Source organism: Anarrhichthys ocellatus, unplaced genomic scaffold (genome assembly GCF_004355925.1).
Source record: "Anarrhichthys ocellatus isolate YVR2014 unplaced genomic scaffold, GSC_Weel_1.0 scaffold83, whole genome shotgun sequence".
In the NCBI taxonomy this organism is placed as follows: domain Eukaryota; kingdom Metazoa; phylum Chordata; class Actinopteri; order Perciformes; family Anarhichadidae; genus Anarrhichthys; species Anarrhichthys ocellatus.
Window position 1 is genome coordinate 1,367,185 of NW_022280113.1, and position 15,240 is coordinate 1,382,424.

The window sequence follows — 15,240 nt, forward strand, 5'->3', positions numbered from 1 at the left end:
CTATTTCTGTGTCTCTTTTGCACTATTTTGGTCGTGAATTATGGTGTCTTATTTCTATACTGGAAAGTATTTAGTGTCACTACAGGAGAAAGTGTTGAAGTAACTATTTTAGGTACTTTCTTTCCCTGCAACATCATCCTCCCAAAATCCATAGCAGGATTATTAATAAATCACGTTTGCTTCTTTTTTAAAGCTCACAGTATTCAGCTTCAGCCACTAGATTGGAAATAAGAGCCGCCTGTCTGTCCATCCTCTGTGGACTGCTGTGGAGGTCTGGCAAGCGGAGGAGGGCGGAGTCGGAGTGCGGCGGGCGGAGTCGGTGTCCTCCGTTTTGGTTGGTCGGGAGTGACGTATCTGGAGGCACTTCCTGGTCTGCGTGCTCCTTGGGAGGAGGAGAGCGAGACTGCGGTGTTGTTAGTTTGAACAAAATGGCTGCGAGACCACTGTCAACGAGAGCTCACTGAACGCCTACCATGACCGTCCGCTCCGCTGTCTGGATCCACACAGAATGTATTTCCCCGGAGTCGTTTCTCACTTTGCATTCGCGGTGGCCAGCCCGTCGCTAGTCGTCCAGCTGGCGACCTAAACAACAACAACAAAACATTTATTTTGCACTTTAAAACAAGTTGGCTGGCTGACGGCCGTCGGCTCGCTCTTTTACGCCGATAACCGCCTGATTTTTCTCCGCTTTTGCAAAACCTCGCAACGAGTTACAGCGTCAAGCAGCTGACGCACTATTTCGCTGCTTTTGAAAGTCATTTTTATTCGTGTTTGGGGTTTTTCGTTGTTGTTGTTTTTGTTTTTGTTGTCAGTGGCGTTTCCTTCGCCTCCCCGCCCCCTCCCCCCATTATAGCGTGACGTTTTAACGAACTGTTTTTCGACGATTTTTTTCCTGTTTTGGTTTTGTTCAAAGCGTGAATTACCGTACCTGCTGTGTGTGTGCGTGTGTGTGTGTGCGTGTGTGTGTGTGTGTCTGGCTGAGTAGCCGCTGTTTACCTCGCTATCTTGTCACCAGTCGGCTTATCTTGCCAAGTCCGACTTTAACTGCGACTGAATCTCTGCTCCATCTCTCTACGGGTAACTTGAGAAAAGACATTGGAGAATGCTTTTCTGCATTTTTTTTTTCCTGCCATGAACCGACTACACTGAAAGCTGCCAAAACTGTGGTTTAAACGCAAGGTAAGTGTCCTATTCATAGCTTCTCTCTCGTGTGATAACTTGATGAATGCCACTGATGCCGATCAGTGCTTTTTTTTTTTTTTTTTTGTTTGTTTTTTTTTTTTTGTTTTTTTAAACGTGTTCAGAAGCTAGTTGCAATGTCGCATAAATAACGCTAATCAAACTAATGTCATATCGCGACATTGGTTTGCAGAGCATTGGCTAACCCAGTGGCTCTATGATGCAGCCAGTCTCCGTTACAACCACTTACGACGTTAACACTACAGCAATCACTGTCAAGTGTTGCGTAATTAAAACACCCATTAACACCGACATGGGCTTATTTGTGGTGTCACCGCAAAATAAGCGATTTCTTCACAATATTCGTGTTGTATATCCCCCAGGAAGTAGCATGGGGCTCACTGTGTAGATTTGAGACAGTCTGGTTCAAGGTGTTTTTGAGAGGAGTCCCCTGTCAAAAAAAAAAAAAAAGAGGAACAGTGCTTTTATGTTGGATCAATGAGAAAAGACTGATTTGATCCTTGGTATTGTCCCATGTGCTGATTTTGGGACATTCGTTATGGTCCATGACTGAAATGTTAATTTAAACGTTGGTAACTTTTCTGTTATATCACAGCTCTTTCGTGATTGGCCGAGTAGACAGGGAACACACTCGGCACATGTGAGCGTGTGATGTGATGGTTTCTCCAACCGACTGAGAGAATTGCATTGCCCCCTCCCATGTTTCTGTAGTAATCAGGTTAAAGGTAATGGTGATTGGCTTTAATCACACTGTTATCTATAGCGTGATCGTTGCCAGTGTTACTGTGTACAGTAGGCTGCAGTGTTTCCTCAGTGTGACACATATTCACCCAATGGTTCCGCTATCACTCCTCTTCGGTCTTTGGTTCATTCTGTAGCGTTATCGCATCCTGCATCTTGCACACTACATTCCACGATACTAATTCCAAGTAATATTAAACATAACTGTTCTGTCTCCCCACCCCCGCTTGGTGAGAAAGCCGGAGATACTGATTGAACTGTCGCCTTCCATTGCATCCCCCCCTTCCTGCATCCTGTCATCAGGCACTGGAGTATAGCTTTTAATATCTCCTCTGCATGTCTTAATTGAAGTACATAATTTCCTGTTCAATTTCGATTCCCCCCCCCCCCCCTCTCTGACATCTCTGTCACCACTGTCTTATCTCTATCGTCACACACAGTGAGGTGATGAAATGCGAGCAGCGGCGTAGGCGACACACACGCCGTGTGCATTTGCAGTCGGCTCAGGAGACTGTTGGGGCATTTATTTGCGCGTAGGGGTACATTGACGTGTGTGTGGATGCAGTCGTGCCTGCTCGTGTACATGTCTTGGAATGTATAGTCGCAGGTGTTGTGTGTTTGTGTCTGAATCGGCCAACGACTGCGCACGTGGAATGTTCTTTTTGCCATGGGAGTGCACGGCCATTTAGGTCAAGCTCACAGCCAACCGCAGTTGGTTAATGCCCTGCAGTTGCTCAGGTTGTGAGCCGCCTCATGCATACCCTAAAGTACCCAGCTGACTCCCAGACACACACACACACACAGAGCCCTGTTCTTACCTATAGTCAGGGGTCCTCCTCCCTGCCATGCACACACCCGTCTGTCCAAAAGTCTGAAGAGCAGGCAGTAAGGGGGTGGCCATGAAAAGATGTTGCAGGGGCCCCTGTGCGTAAAATGAGTGAATAGGGAGAAAAGAGACTTAAAGCCTGGTAAGAGGGAGGAGGGAGTCTGCTAGTTTTCTGAAGTACCACACAGTCAGACTCACCCCCTTCCCAGACGTAACTGCTTTAGCACCATAGCTACCACTGCAGCCACAGCAGGTGGCTTATCTGGAGGGCACCAGGTCAAATACAGGGTGTGTGTGTGTGTGTGTGTGTGTGTGTGTGTGTGTGTGTGTGTGTGTAGGCCTTAGGTCACCAGCACTTGGAGGCATGACGTGTTGTGTTTTGCAATGAAGATGTCAGCAGTGCTTCTCTTTTTTAACTTCTTGCAAATGTTTTGTCTACAGAGCAGTATGAAAGGTTTTGGTTCTGAGGGGAATGCATAAATTACCCACCGGGAGAACATGGGTAGCGCTGATGGAGGGCATGGAATGTCTATGAAGGCACGCCAACATCTGCAAATCCACAAACAGAAATTGCACAGAGCTCTATAAATTATCTCCATTTATAATTGGTTCTTTGTCAGTGCATCAAGACCCAAAATGAGAAATGCAGTCTCTTGCTGGGGCCCAGACTCCATGAATTACATTACTACTTGTGCCATTTTGGCAGTGAAAAACCCATAACCCACATTGGCTCTGCATCCAACCGGGCTGTAGGCTGTTGGCATCCAGACATTGTTTTGATTAGAGTGTATTATTACAAAGCCACGTGGACAAACCCTCCATCCCCAGCTCCTTATCACCGAGGAGGCGGGGTCGTTTGTTTGAAGGGAAACTGAAAGCTGGCCCGTCTGACCCTTTGCAGACAAAACATGGCCGGTCCAGTCCTCGGGTTGCTATCATTAGCCTGGTTTCCACTACAGGGCTAAATGTAACTGGAGTGAGCCTGCTTGTCTTATGTCACTGTGTCCCCCATAAACAGTGTTGGTTCTTCAGTTTAGAATTCATTTCTGCACAGTAGTGTATTTGCCCCCGGGGACTGCAATATCAAACAAACAAAGTTCTTTCCATCGCCCGTCAGACATTTTGTGTTTGCTCTGGTAAATCCCACTTAGTTGTGCTTTGGAAAAGTGGCTTGTGTCGTCTATCACTTCTCCCCGTCATTGACCTTAGCCCAGGTCTGTCTGCGGTAGTCACTGAGCCGGTGATTATGTGGCTTTTCAAACCACTGGCACAGTGCTGATAGATAACGCGCTTAACACTGCCGCAGGGTGCTGCTGCAGTAGGGAGGGGAGGAGGGGGGGGCTGTAGAATCAGCTGGATTCAATGGGAGGCTTCCAAAAGCTGTTACCTTCTTCCTCTGCTCTCTGGATGACTATTTTGAAGTCGGGGGGGGGGGGGGTATAAAGACTTGCCAGCCACTTGTGTTTGGTGTGGCCGTTGTTATAGATGTACATGTTGCATGTACGCCATTAGTGACCGGGTCTACACGGTTTACGCATCCTGGGTTCTGACACTAATCAGCTTTGGAATGAGACGGGGATCTCGTGTTATGATAGTCATAATCTTATCTGCCAAAGTAGATTCTTCCAAGTGTGTCAAGAGTGTGAGCTGCATTCACTTATTTTTTTTAATATGGTAAAACAATGCATAGTTCTTCAAAAGAAAGGTTTAAAGTATAGCTTCAGTCTCATGTGAAGGGCAGCCACTGGGTATGTTGTTGTCACCAGTAGTACTCGGGTTCACCTCCTGTTCCAGTAGATTAGTATGTCATATACATGTAGTAGTTCATATACAGGGCTTTTGCACGGAAAAGGTATCAGAGCGCTATAACCAAAGAGTCCAATGTGTGTTGCGGCGTCCGTGTAGCCCCCCCCCCCCCCACACCTTCTTGTCCGACTTGTGTGCCACCGGAGGGGGCAGAGCTTAAGGGGGCCCCACTAAGGGTAAGCCAGGCCCGGGGTTGCAGGCAGTAGGGAGGTTGGGGGATGCCAAGCTGGAACTGTCGAGCTGCTGCCTGTGAGTCTTGGCAGGGATCCAGGGGAATGTTCAATGTGCCCGAGGTTCGGTGGGGGGGGGGGGGCCCTTTCCCACCCCCTGCTCCTCGTCGGCTAATTGGAGGGACGTGGGGAGAAGGAGAGGGCCCGTCACATGGAGGATAACGGAGAATATGCAGGACTACAGTGTTCCCTTTTTTCCTGCTCCAATCCGACATTAGACGGCCTAGCTGGTTATGTAAAAGGTCTTAGGCCCCACAGCACTTCCAAAGCCTTCTGTTACGTCTGTGTGAATAGCACCAGCATGCTTTGCTCGCCCCTATGATGAGGCCATGGCTAGTAAGCTCAGGTCTTTTTTTGTTTGTTTTTGCTGTCTTGGGAATGTTTGTTTTATTGCCATAATCAACTCGAGTGCAATCGATGACGTTCAAGTGTTTTCATTCAGTGTGTTTTAAGGACTTAGCTGGAAATTACCAACAAGACGTATCTTGTGATGTTGGAGTTGTGACCTCGTTAAATTGCGGGCAGATTAAGTTTTAACAGCAGCCAGAGTTTGACATAGGCTATTTTTTGTTGATTAAGAGACTGAGTATCTGAGGATACAAAATAATTTGTCAAGTAAGCTTTTAGCCTGACTCATCATCATATTGTACCCTTTGCTACCAAAATTGCCGAGGTAGTATTATCTGTTTTGTAAGAACTATGTCATGAGCTATTATGCAGAGATATTGAGAGGGTTGATCTCGGGATGCTCACTCTCAGTAGTACAATAAAGCAAACCTAGATCATTTGTTGCTCAACATGGAAACATGTCCACGCTAGCTTTCCCTGGTATTTCTACATCTCTACCGTCACCCCTGCTGCTTTACAGAGGGGGCCATTACTTCCATCCGTCTCCCTGCTTTTTCATGTCCTCACCTCTCTCCTCCTAGGCTATTTCCGAGTCTGTGTTATTGCTTACACTGTTGACTGACATGTAGATAAACCTGTACGATTAGCTGCAGACTGATAATACTGGAGGCTGAATGGTGATCAAACTGCAGTTTGAATCGCAAGCAGCCAACCAAAGCTCTTATGTGGCCTCCTCGGTACAAATTTCGAGGAACTTAAGGTTAATCAGATATTAACGCGAATAGCACCTCATAACTATCCAAACCTTCTTTTTGACAGGGAGTCACCTCACAGCTTCTACGCTGCCAGGCGGCTGCACAGATTAAAACAAATAAGCAAAAGATGCAGGCGTACGAAGTACAGAGAAACGCACACACCGACGCTCTCGGCTTGACAGCTTCTCCTTGAATTCAATAAGCTTTGGCTGCGGTGCTGGCGGGGAGCAGGCCTGCTTGGTCTTGTGCATTGTGCTGTTTTTCCTATTTAATGAGCTGCCATCGTGTTAAAGTTTCATATCGACTTGGCAGAGGAAGCAGGCAAGACACTGAGAGCTAATTTTCTGGAGGCAAACCTCAAAGCTGTTATTTATAACGCAGGTCTGCCTCTCGCCGTCTGATTCTTTGACTCTCTCTCCACCCACCCGTTCGCCCTCAATCAGTCCCTCGCCTACGGATTCTAACAACCAAGAATATTTCTGCCACAGTCCATTGAGCAGGTCCGGCCTAGTGCCAAAGGCGTGCGCTGCATGTATCTCCACGAGGCGCTCTCTCCACCTGCTGAAAGCGTAGCTGGTGTGCACCGAATGCTCGCTAACCAAGCGGCCGGCGGCGAGGCTGTCGGCGTGACCGCGGGATGGAAACGCGCACAACAACATTGTTATAGCTCGCTTATCAACTGTAGAATTTACAGGCCCAACACAAATGCACACCCACACACATTTGTGGGGAGCGGTTGAGGTCGGTAGCAGGTTTTGAGGGATTATTCCCCAGGTAAGGATGATAATGTCCCATGTAATAAGGCTCTGGAGAGCCCTGTGGCTTCCCCTAACGCCACAGGAATGGATGGCTGGTGGTGTTGGTGGAGAGTGGATTTACCACATTCCGTGGCCACGGACCGAACCATATTACTTTTTCTTTTTTCTTTTTTTTTTTTTTTTGCAGAGAGAGGAAAGTCTCCTTCCTCCTCTCCCCCGTGATTGGTGTTGTCTGCGGTTGATCTGACAGCCTTTTCAGAACACGTGAAGCTGCATGTTTTCCTTCAAGTTCCAATCCCCCCACCTCTCCCTCCCTTTTCGAGTTCTCTCCCGGTGTCTCTCCCTCTCCTTTTGTCTCGCTCAGTCTTCACACGAGCGCGGCTCTTTCTACTCCCCCGTTTATTCAATTTTTCTATCACCCTTGCATGGTTTTCCCCACCACCCCTCGCTCTTCTCTGCATCTCTAGATACTAGCGATCAAGGTGCGTGGATATTTTGGTTCCTCTTTCTCTTACCTCCCCTCCTCGCACCCGCCCATCTCTCCTCGTCTGCTAGCCTCAATAGTGCTATGTTCAGTCCCCCCAACTCCTCCATTGCTCCAGTGAGGATTCTTTCTCTTTTTTCCCCTCTTCCAGTCTCTCTCTCTTCTCTCTCGCTCTGTGTGCCCTGTCTGGTTCTCCGGCGGCTGTCGTTCTTAATTGGTGTTGCTCTGCGTCTGCTTTCATCCTCCGCCTGTTTTTTCCCGTCCTCTCATCCCCACATTCCCATCTCTCCTTCTCCTCCTCCCACCTCCCTCTCCTTTACATCCTTGGCAGAAAAAGGGACAGGCATCAGACAGAGTGTGTGTGTGTGTGTGTGTGTGTGTGTGTGTTAATGCGACTGGGTTTGTGTGAGTTTCTAGCCCCCTCGTTCCCGTACAGTGTGTTGCTGTTGTCATGCCTCCTCCTCTATAGCTTAAGCCCTATAGTCCCGGGGTATGGAGCTGTTTTTGTGCAGCACAGGAAGAGAGGATACTGCCTCATAATGCAGTTTCTTCACAATGTCCCAGCGGCCCCAGTTTTGGGATGTTTTTCCTACTCAAGTCTGTATTCTTAAGAAAAGCCAGTAAAGCTGGGCTCACTTTTGCCTAACTGCAGTGGCACACTGCCAGTGAGGGTGAACCTGATGCCGGACGGCAGCACAGGAACACCCCGGAGTCATTGCGGAGGACGTGCTGGTGTCAGCAGCACTGAGTGAGGGGGAGGTACGGTTATATATGGGGCAAAGGAGGTCAGGAGGGAAGCTAAGTTTGGCATTGGCTACATCAGCTCAAAAGACAACTGTTGTCTACCAGGCTGCTGCCACCGTGACAGTAAAAAGGCAGAAGGCCTTCTATATTGTATTGACATCTCTGGAACAAGATAGATAACAAATATAAAGTTGTGCGCATCTGGTTGTATTGTTGTAGTATTTGTACCCCTTGGGGGGTAAAAGGTGAGACTATAAAGATGACACAGCTGTATAGAGGCTCTGGCTACATCCACCCTAATACGTTTTGCTTTTGTTATGTTCGCACCTAGCGTCCATGGTAATCTGGTGTTTTCGAACCCCTAAATATAGACTTTTGAAAAGCGCTGCTGACCCAGATTCAAGTTTGCATCTTGATTTAGTTTTATCAGTCATGAAGCTCCCTTTCCCTGATTCGTCACACCCCTGTCATGTGACACTTTTCGGGAAGACAAAAATGACATCAGCTCCGACCACCAGTTGGTTAAATCAACATGGAAAACGAATGGCAGGCGTTGCAGACCTTGTCGTCTATAGTTAGCAGCTGTTGTGCGGTAGAATCCTGTATTTCATAATACCGCTGCTGCCGACATTCGGAGAAGGCATGCTGTTATTGCGGCTGTGTTGTCAACCTGCTTACTTTGTTGCACCGGCACGCTCTTGCCCAGTGTACGTGAATGGTCACGTGATGCCCATTTTCAGGTGCGTTAGCATGGACGGAGATTGTGTGCACAGAGAGCAGAGAGATCAGAACACAGTATTCATGTGGGTGTAGCCTCTGTAACTAGCAACTGATGGCGGCATAAAAAAAAAAAAAATCTAGCACACAGTGTTAATGGCAAAAGCCAGTTTCTTCCCGCTTGTACCCCCCCCCCTCTCTCTTTCTCTCTGCCCCACACATAATTTGAGCTCCTATTTATTACCTGAGGGCGGCCTTCCCCTAGCTGCTGAGATAGCACAATGACACACACACACACAGACTCCTCAGTATGAAAAATAGGACTGTGTGAATGTAAGAGAGATAGGGCGAGAGAAAGGAAGCAATGAAAAGGGGAACAGGGAATGAAGAAGTGCAAATCCAGATTGGGCAAAATAACCCAACTTTCTCACTGTTGATAAGTGTTCAATGTCCGTCTTCCTCCGCCTCTGTCTCTGCCTATCTGTATAGTCCAACCCATAGCAAGAGAATAGGAGTATCGCCAGATGAGTGACATCTTTGTTCAGCTCATTTTGTGTAACCAGTGCAGCATTAAAGCATGGCGGAACTAGCCTACAGCTGGCGAGTTAGCTACATTGCTAATTCCAATGGAAAACAGCTCGGTGTCCGTTCTACTCCTATTCTGTCTGTGTGGTCGAACGCTTGTCTACTTTCTCTCTTTCTTGCTCTCTCTTACGGCCATAGAGACATAACGTCACCACCGGGGAGTCTCTGCGAGGCTTGTCCTGTCTTCCTGATGGACACCTCCATCCCCGTGCCAGTGGGCAGCACAGTGGGAGGCGGGCCTTTCATTAATCTTCTGTTATGAGCGTAATGGTTCATTCATACATTCAGGATTTGATTCACATCGAGCCCTGTGTTGGCACATATGAATCAACATAAGGGCTTCAACTAAGGATTTCCATTATTGATTAATCTCTCAGCTTTTTGCTTTGCTTGTTTTGTCTGATCAGCACTTTAAAATCTTGATATCAAACTTGAACCAGTAAATATTTGTCATTTTTACTTAATTAAATTGCTATTAATTGTCGGACCACATTTGGATATCATACTTTAGCTATTACGCTAACAAAGTCCGTTATTAGGTGAGATGATCAACCAACAACTGTTAAAAAAGGACACACACAAACATTAGAAGCGGAAATTCAGTACAAATTTTAAGAGAGTCATGTTCTTTAAGTTCACAAGGAAGAAGTACAATGGCTTATTGTACAAGGTGTGTGTGTGCGTGCACACTTAGCAGGATGGCTAACAAATAGGAATTGACCATTATTTTAGACTGGCATGAAGATGATTGATTGTATTTGCACGTTTTGGAGAGTGGTATCATTGATTTGATATGGCACAGTCCTGTTTCATAGATTAGTGTCCATTGCACTTAGTGAAGAGTCAACACACACACACACATATTCAGTCCCTCTGGCCCAGCTCATGCCTCTTAATAGTTTCCAGGAGGTGTCACTAAAGCTGAGCCAAAGGAAAGACGGGCTGAAAAGAAGCACTTAGTTTCCGTGGCCCCTCGGGCTAGCTATCTAGCTAGTTTGACTCGTGCCCACTGGAAACAGATATTTCTTTTTTTTTTTTAAAGACCTTGTTTCCTATTCTGTCAGTCTGTTGGCCTTCACTTCCTTCCCTTCACTTTTTATCTTCTTGCCATTTCCTGCTGTCTGTAAACCAGGTCTTTACACTCTTACTGTTCTCTCTTTCTCTGTATTTATCTCTCTCTCTCTAACTCATGTGTGCCTTTTTTCCCCTTTCTCTTTATAACCCCTCCATTCCACCTTCTCATTCTACAGTTTTCGACCATGAGGGAAAGTGTTTCTCAGAAGCACCATGATATCTGTTTAAATCAAAAGGGAAGGGGTTGAAGGTTAACATGCACGGCGTGTGTTTGCGAACACAATTTTTGTGAGGGATATTTCTCACCAATTCCAGCCCTTCATGTTTCATTCATTGCTCCCTCTCTTCTTCTCTTTGGGCAGCTGAGAGAAGCTAGCGACAGAAGAAAGAGAACCATTTGATGGAAGAAAAGAAAAAGAAAAAACAAGAAGAAAAGACCAAGACGGACGTCGCTCAGAAAAAGGTGACGATGGACTTTTATTACAATCGGAAGCAACGACAACTGACTTCAGCAGCTGAAACACGATAGGATCACTTTACTCAGCAACACTAGTCCTTTACCTGTCGAATAAAGTCTAGAATTTGGCACGGCGCTCTTGATTTTATTCACAGATTTGAATGAAGTTCCTAATTCCTTTTCCTCTCTCTTCTCTCCCTGCAGGCTGCCGATCAGAAACCCAAAGGTGAGTGTCATGGTCACGTAAACTGCCCCCTCTCATTTAAAACTACATTCCAACCACTGATCTGCATTAATCAGCTCTGATTAACAGCACACTGACCCGTAAAGACACACACACACACACACACACGTTATTCATGCATTACACACACTGCATTTATCATTCTCGTACACAGATGGACACACACGTTTTGCACATGCATGCACAATTGTGCCGTTTGACTCTCTGTTTCTCCAACACACACGTACACACACACAGACGCATAGAGCAGAGCAAATACAGTGGAGTGTAATGCAGAGTGATGCAGAGTGATGGCCAGTACGCCCGCAGCACCAGGCAGTGAAGCGTGAGGGCACCAAGACAGCCCACTGAGTGTGGTGTGGGTAAAGAGGAGTGGGGGAGGGGGGGGCACGGCACAGAGGAAGAGTGGAATAAAAGAAGGTCATGGAGTTAAGCTCAAAGGCACAGCGAGTGAATCTGAAAGAACGGTGTCCTCGCGTGCCCTCGATGTCGTCTTAAGATGTCGAAATAGCTCTTAAAGGAACACCGCTGTGACATGTATCTTTTTAGATGTTTACAAAACACCTGGAGTTGCTGCTGCTGTCCTCAGTTGCTTCAGGAAATAGAAATGGTTGTACCTATGATCTTTCTTAAGAAATCTACATCAATGCCCGTGCCCACCCTCCAGCAGTGCGAGCAACAGCTTGGCCATCTGGGTGTAGCTGTTGGGCCTTTAACAAAGGTCACCACGGCTCGCCTCGAACTCTGACCCGTCTATTTAATTGCCCTCCCTGTGTGTGTGTGTGTGTGTGTGTGTGCGTGTGTGTGTTTCACTAGCTTAGACTGTGAGCTCGGCCTATTATCCAAGTTTCAAAGCCTCCACTCAAAGCTAGCTGCTTCTGATTTGAATACGCATTTAATGCCACTGTTCTTGTGCTTGAGTGATTTTAGATGGAAATAAATTCAGACCTCTCCAGGCGTCATTATAATTCAGTCCAAAATGTGTGTACGCTCTCTCTGTATGTACAATACTCTGTCACAAATAGTATTTAAAGAGAACTTAAGGAGAGAACAAGAATGTTTTCTTGTGTAGAGCTTCTGGTTTTTTTATTTTACACAGGGGAGAGTTGCTTTTCCAGGAACACCCTGCTTCATAGTTTACATTCACACCTGGAAGCTGTCTTTTACAACCACATTCTTATCTTTACTTGGAGCAGTTGGGCTTTAAAGGCCTTGCTCAATGGTGTGATGGTGGTGGTGGTTCGTCGAGACTGTTGACTGAGAAATGGCTGGTGAGTGTTTTGTGGTTGTCAGACGGTGGAAAACCTTGTATTTAAACATTCAGTTGTAGCAACAGGGCAGTATTACAACAGTGTTTTTTAAAATGTTCCATTTGGTTTGGCTCTGTGTTGCAGCACGTTGGAACTGAAATGAAGTGAGCAGACGTTTGGTGTCTTCCCCTGTGGTGCTCGTATTGCTTGGTTCAGGGACTTTAATTTGGGTGGAGGTCAGGTGACTGACATCACGTTGACCTTTTCATTTCAAACCCAATGTGCCCCGGATTAGAGCCGAAGCAATGAAAAGCGTTATCACAGCCTTCATACTTCCTCACTACAGTGTGTGTGACGTGTGCACGCGGGCTGTACCAAATGTCGCTGACGGGAGCGGCAAAGGAAATGCCGAGAGTCAAGAGAAGGAGGTATTGAAAACTCTGCCTGTGAGAGAGGCCCACGGACAGGGCTACAGCTCCGAACTAGAAAGATGGAGAGGAAGGGAGGAAAGAAAGTAATGAAGCAGCGAGCACTTTAGTCGAGAGCCAAAAATGACCATCGGGAGTCAATGACGGTGCCGATACAGAATAGGGCTAATGACGTGGACATTTGTTTTATGGTATGTTTAATGAGAGAGAGCGGGAAAGGGACATAGAATAAGAAACTAATTGTGTGTATGTTAGCGGGCGCTCATGTAGACCGAAAGATAAAGAAAATAGGGGGGGAAGCCTGTTTGAAGACTAATCGTTCAGTGAGCCATCAGGACCTCTGAGTTTGCTCACTACCTCCCATCGGCAATATCTTTCAAAAGGAAGGTGGCATCAACCGGAGTGAGTTGTCATCCGTGACACTAAATAATAGGTGTGTGTGTGTGTATGCAGGCAGGGAGAAAATCAGTATGCGGTTGTGATTTGTGTCTCTCCATCCATATCGGAGAATGTTGCCTTCCTTATACACTCTCTCAGAAATTCATAGACACATGCACATTGCACAGCACCTCCCCCACCTTTCAATGCCTTTCTGTGCTTTCCTCTCCGCAGGCCCTCCTTGGTCCCAGGCATTTCAATTTGCTTGCGGTAATCGATCTCGGCCTGGCGCGCGTTCATATGTATGAAAATGAGATAAAGCTTCGGCGCAGCGGAATTAACTCCTCTGCCCCCCATTAGGCATGAAGCTTCTCTGAACGCAAGGGTTCCAGGAGGCAGGGTCTCGCTGCCCCAGCCCACCTCCCCCATACACACACAGACTGGACCTCTGATGCAGGGCCCTCCCCTCCCTCCCTCCTGGTCCCCATTACCTCAGAGGGATGCTGATTATTCACCCCCAGCACACGCGCAGCTTCATCACAATCTCTGCCGCCACTGCAATCACAATCAGTCAGTTTGACTGCTACACATACCTGATAAAAAGCATGCGCGTGCCAAGACACAGGCGCATGTTCCCACACACAGAGGAGTGCACGAGGAGTATCTGAAAAGCGAGTGTCTGCCGAGCAATATTAAAAGACGTGCGCATTCCTCCCGACAGCGACTCGGAGCCTTTCAATCTGCTCTGCGACTGAAGGAAACACTCACATTTTGGAATCGCAAAGCAGCAAAGGGCCCCATAACAAGCACGCACACAAATATCATTCAGGTTAGCAGGAAAGTTACACAAACAGGCACAGGAAGTCACAATAAAACCACAGTGAGTCCGTCGCGTCCCTGCACCACGATAATCAGAAAATCTCACACTGGTTGGAACAAATGCGATGCCTGTCTCTGCCTCGTCCCCCGACTTTCCTCCTCACTCACCGGCTTCTTCTTCCGCCGCGATGTGCTCGGCCCCGGCGACCACATCTGAGGAGAAGCCCCGTTTGCACGGTGTCACGTTGGCGATAATGGCATTATGTTTTTTTTCAAAGCAAACACGAGTGCGTCGTATAATGCGGCGTTGGATTAATTCGCTATTTCACATGCTATTAATTGCGTCAGCACTTTTGAAAAGGCTATTTCACGAATCACAATCTAATTAGAGGCTAATTTGCTTTGCATTCGGGCTGCTTTTCCCTTCTGTTAACCACAATTTACAAACACTCCATGAATTAATAGTGAATAGCTTGTGAATTACATCCTGTGGATTTATGACTGCCAAGCATCATTTCTTTCTCTCACCCCCCCCCTGTGTGCTCACCCGGTGTGCATGTCAAGTGAGAGAGGCGAGTGAAGGATGGAGGGGAGAGACAGGGGGCAGAGAGGGAGAGAGGAGAAACAAGAGGGGAGCACAAACTCAAACAATGCTTCCCTCTCTGCGCATTCGTTGTTGTATGATCACTCACAAGCTGCTGACAAGCGAGCCCATTCGGGGCCTCTGGCCCCTCCCCCGTCACCTCCTCCCCCAACCGTGAGCTGCTTCATGTAAAATATCAGGGCAGATTAATAGGATGTAGCTCGACGGATATGAATGGCGGTTCAGCCTGCGCTTTGAAGCAAAGGTGTTCACATCCATGTCCGTGGGGTTCACAGACTGGCGGTACGCCGTCATAAAGGGGCTCCTCCCACTCGTCCCTCTGGCCATTGTGGAACAAGCAGTTAAATAGAAACCAGTACCACCTTACAGGTTGAATTTGACTCTGTGAGGTTATTTCAGTGGATGGTTATAATGCTATATATTATATACACAAATGTGGGAACTCACATTGGTAGTGCAAATGAGTGGTGCTCCCGTTTGTCCACTGTGTTCCCTATGCTCTTTGTCCCCGGGGCTCTGACTTTTGGGAGAGCACATCTTCAGCCTTAACAGGTTTAAGATGGCACGCGTCATGCTTCATATCTATCAAGTTCAAAAGACCTCGCTCTCTTCAGGCAGTGGTTGCCCTCAGGCACTGACCTTGGACGGAGGTGTAGTATGATCCTGTTAAGCGAGTTAGCTACTATTAGGGCTAAAAAGCCCCCCCCCCCCCCCCCCCCCCTAAAAAAGGGGGGGGGGGGGGGGGGGGATAGGGGCACACCCAATCTTAACAGGGCAGGGGGGGCCCGGCGG

At 47.4% G+C, this 15,240-nt stretch overlaps 1 protein-coding gene across 2 annotated transcripts in view; it reads left to right on the forward strand.

The window, feature by feature from the left end:
- The first annotated feature begins 389 nt into the window (after nt 1-389).
- tnrc6c2 (trinucleotide repeat containing adaptor 6C2) overlaps nt 390-15,240 on the forward strand; it is a 50,299-nt gene continuing 35,448 nt past the window's right edge. For both annotated transcript variants that reach the window (XM_031874580.1, XM_031874581.1), the window contains exons 1-3: nt 390-1,179; nt 10,631-10,731; nt 10,930-10,951. In XM_031874580.1, the coding sequence (XP_031730440.1) occupies nt 10,669-10,731; nt 10,930-10,951 (85 nt within the window). In that variant the 5' untranslated portion in view covers nt 390-1,179; nt 10,631-10,668. The remainder of the gene's footprint in view (nt 1,180-10,630; nt 10,732-10,929; nt 10,952-15,240) is intronic.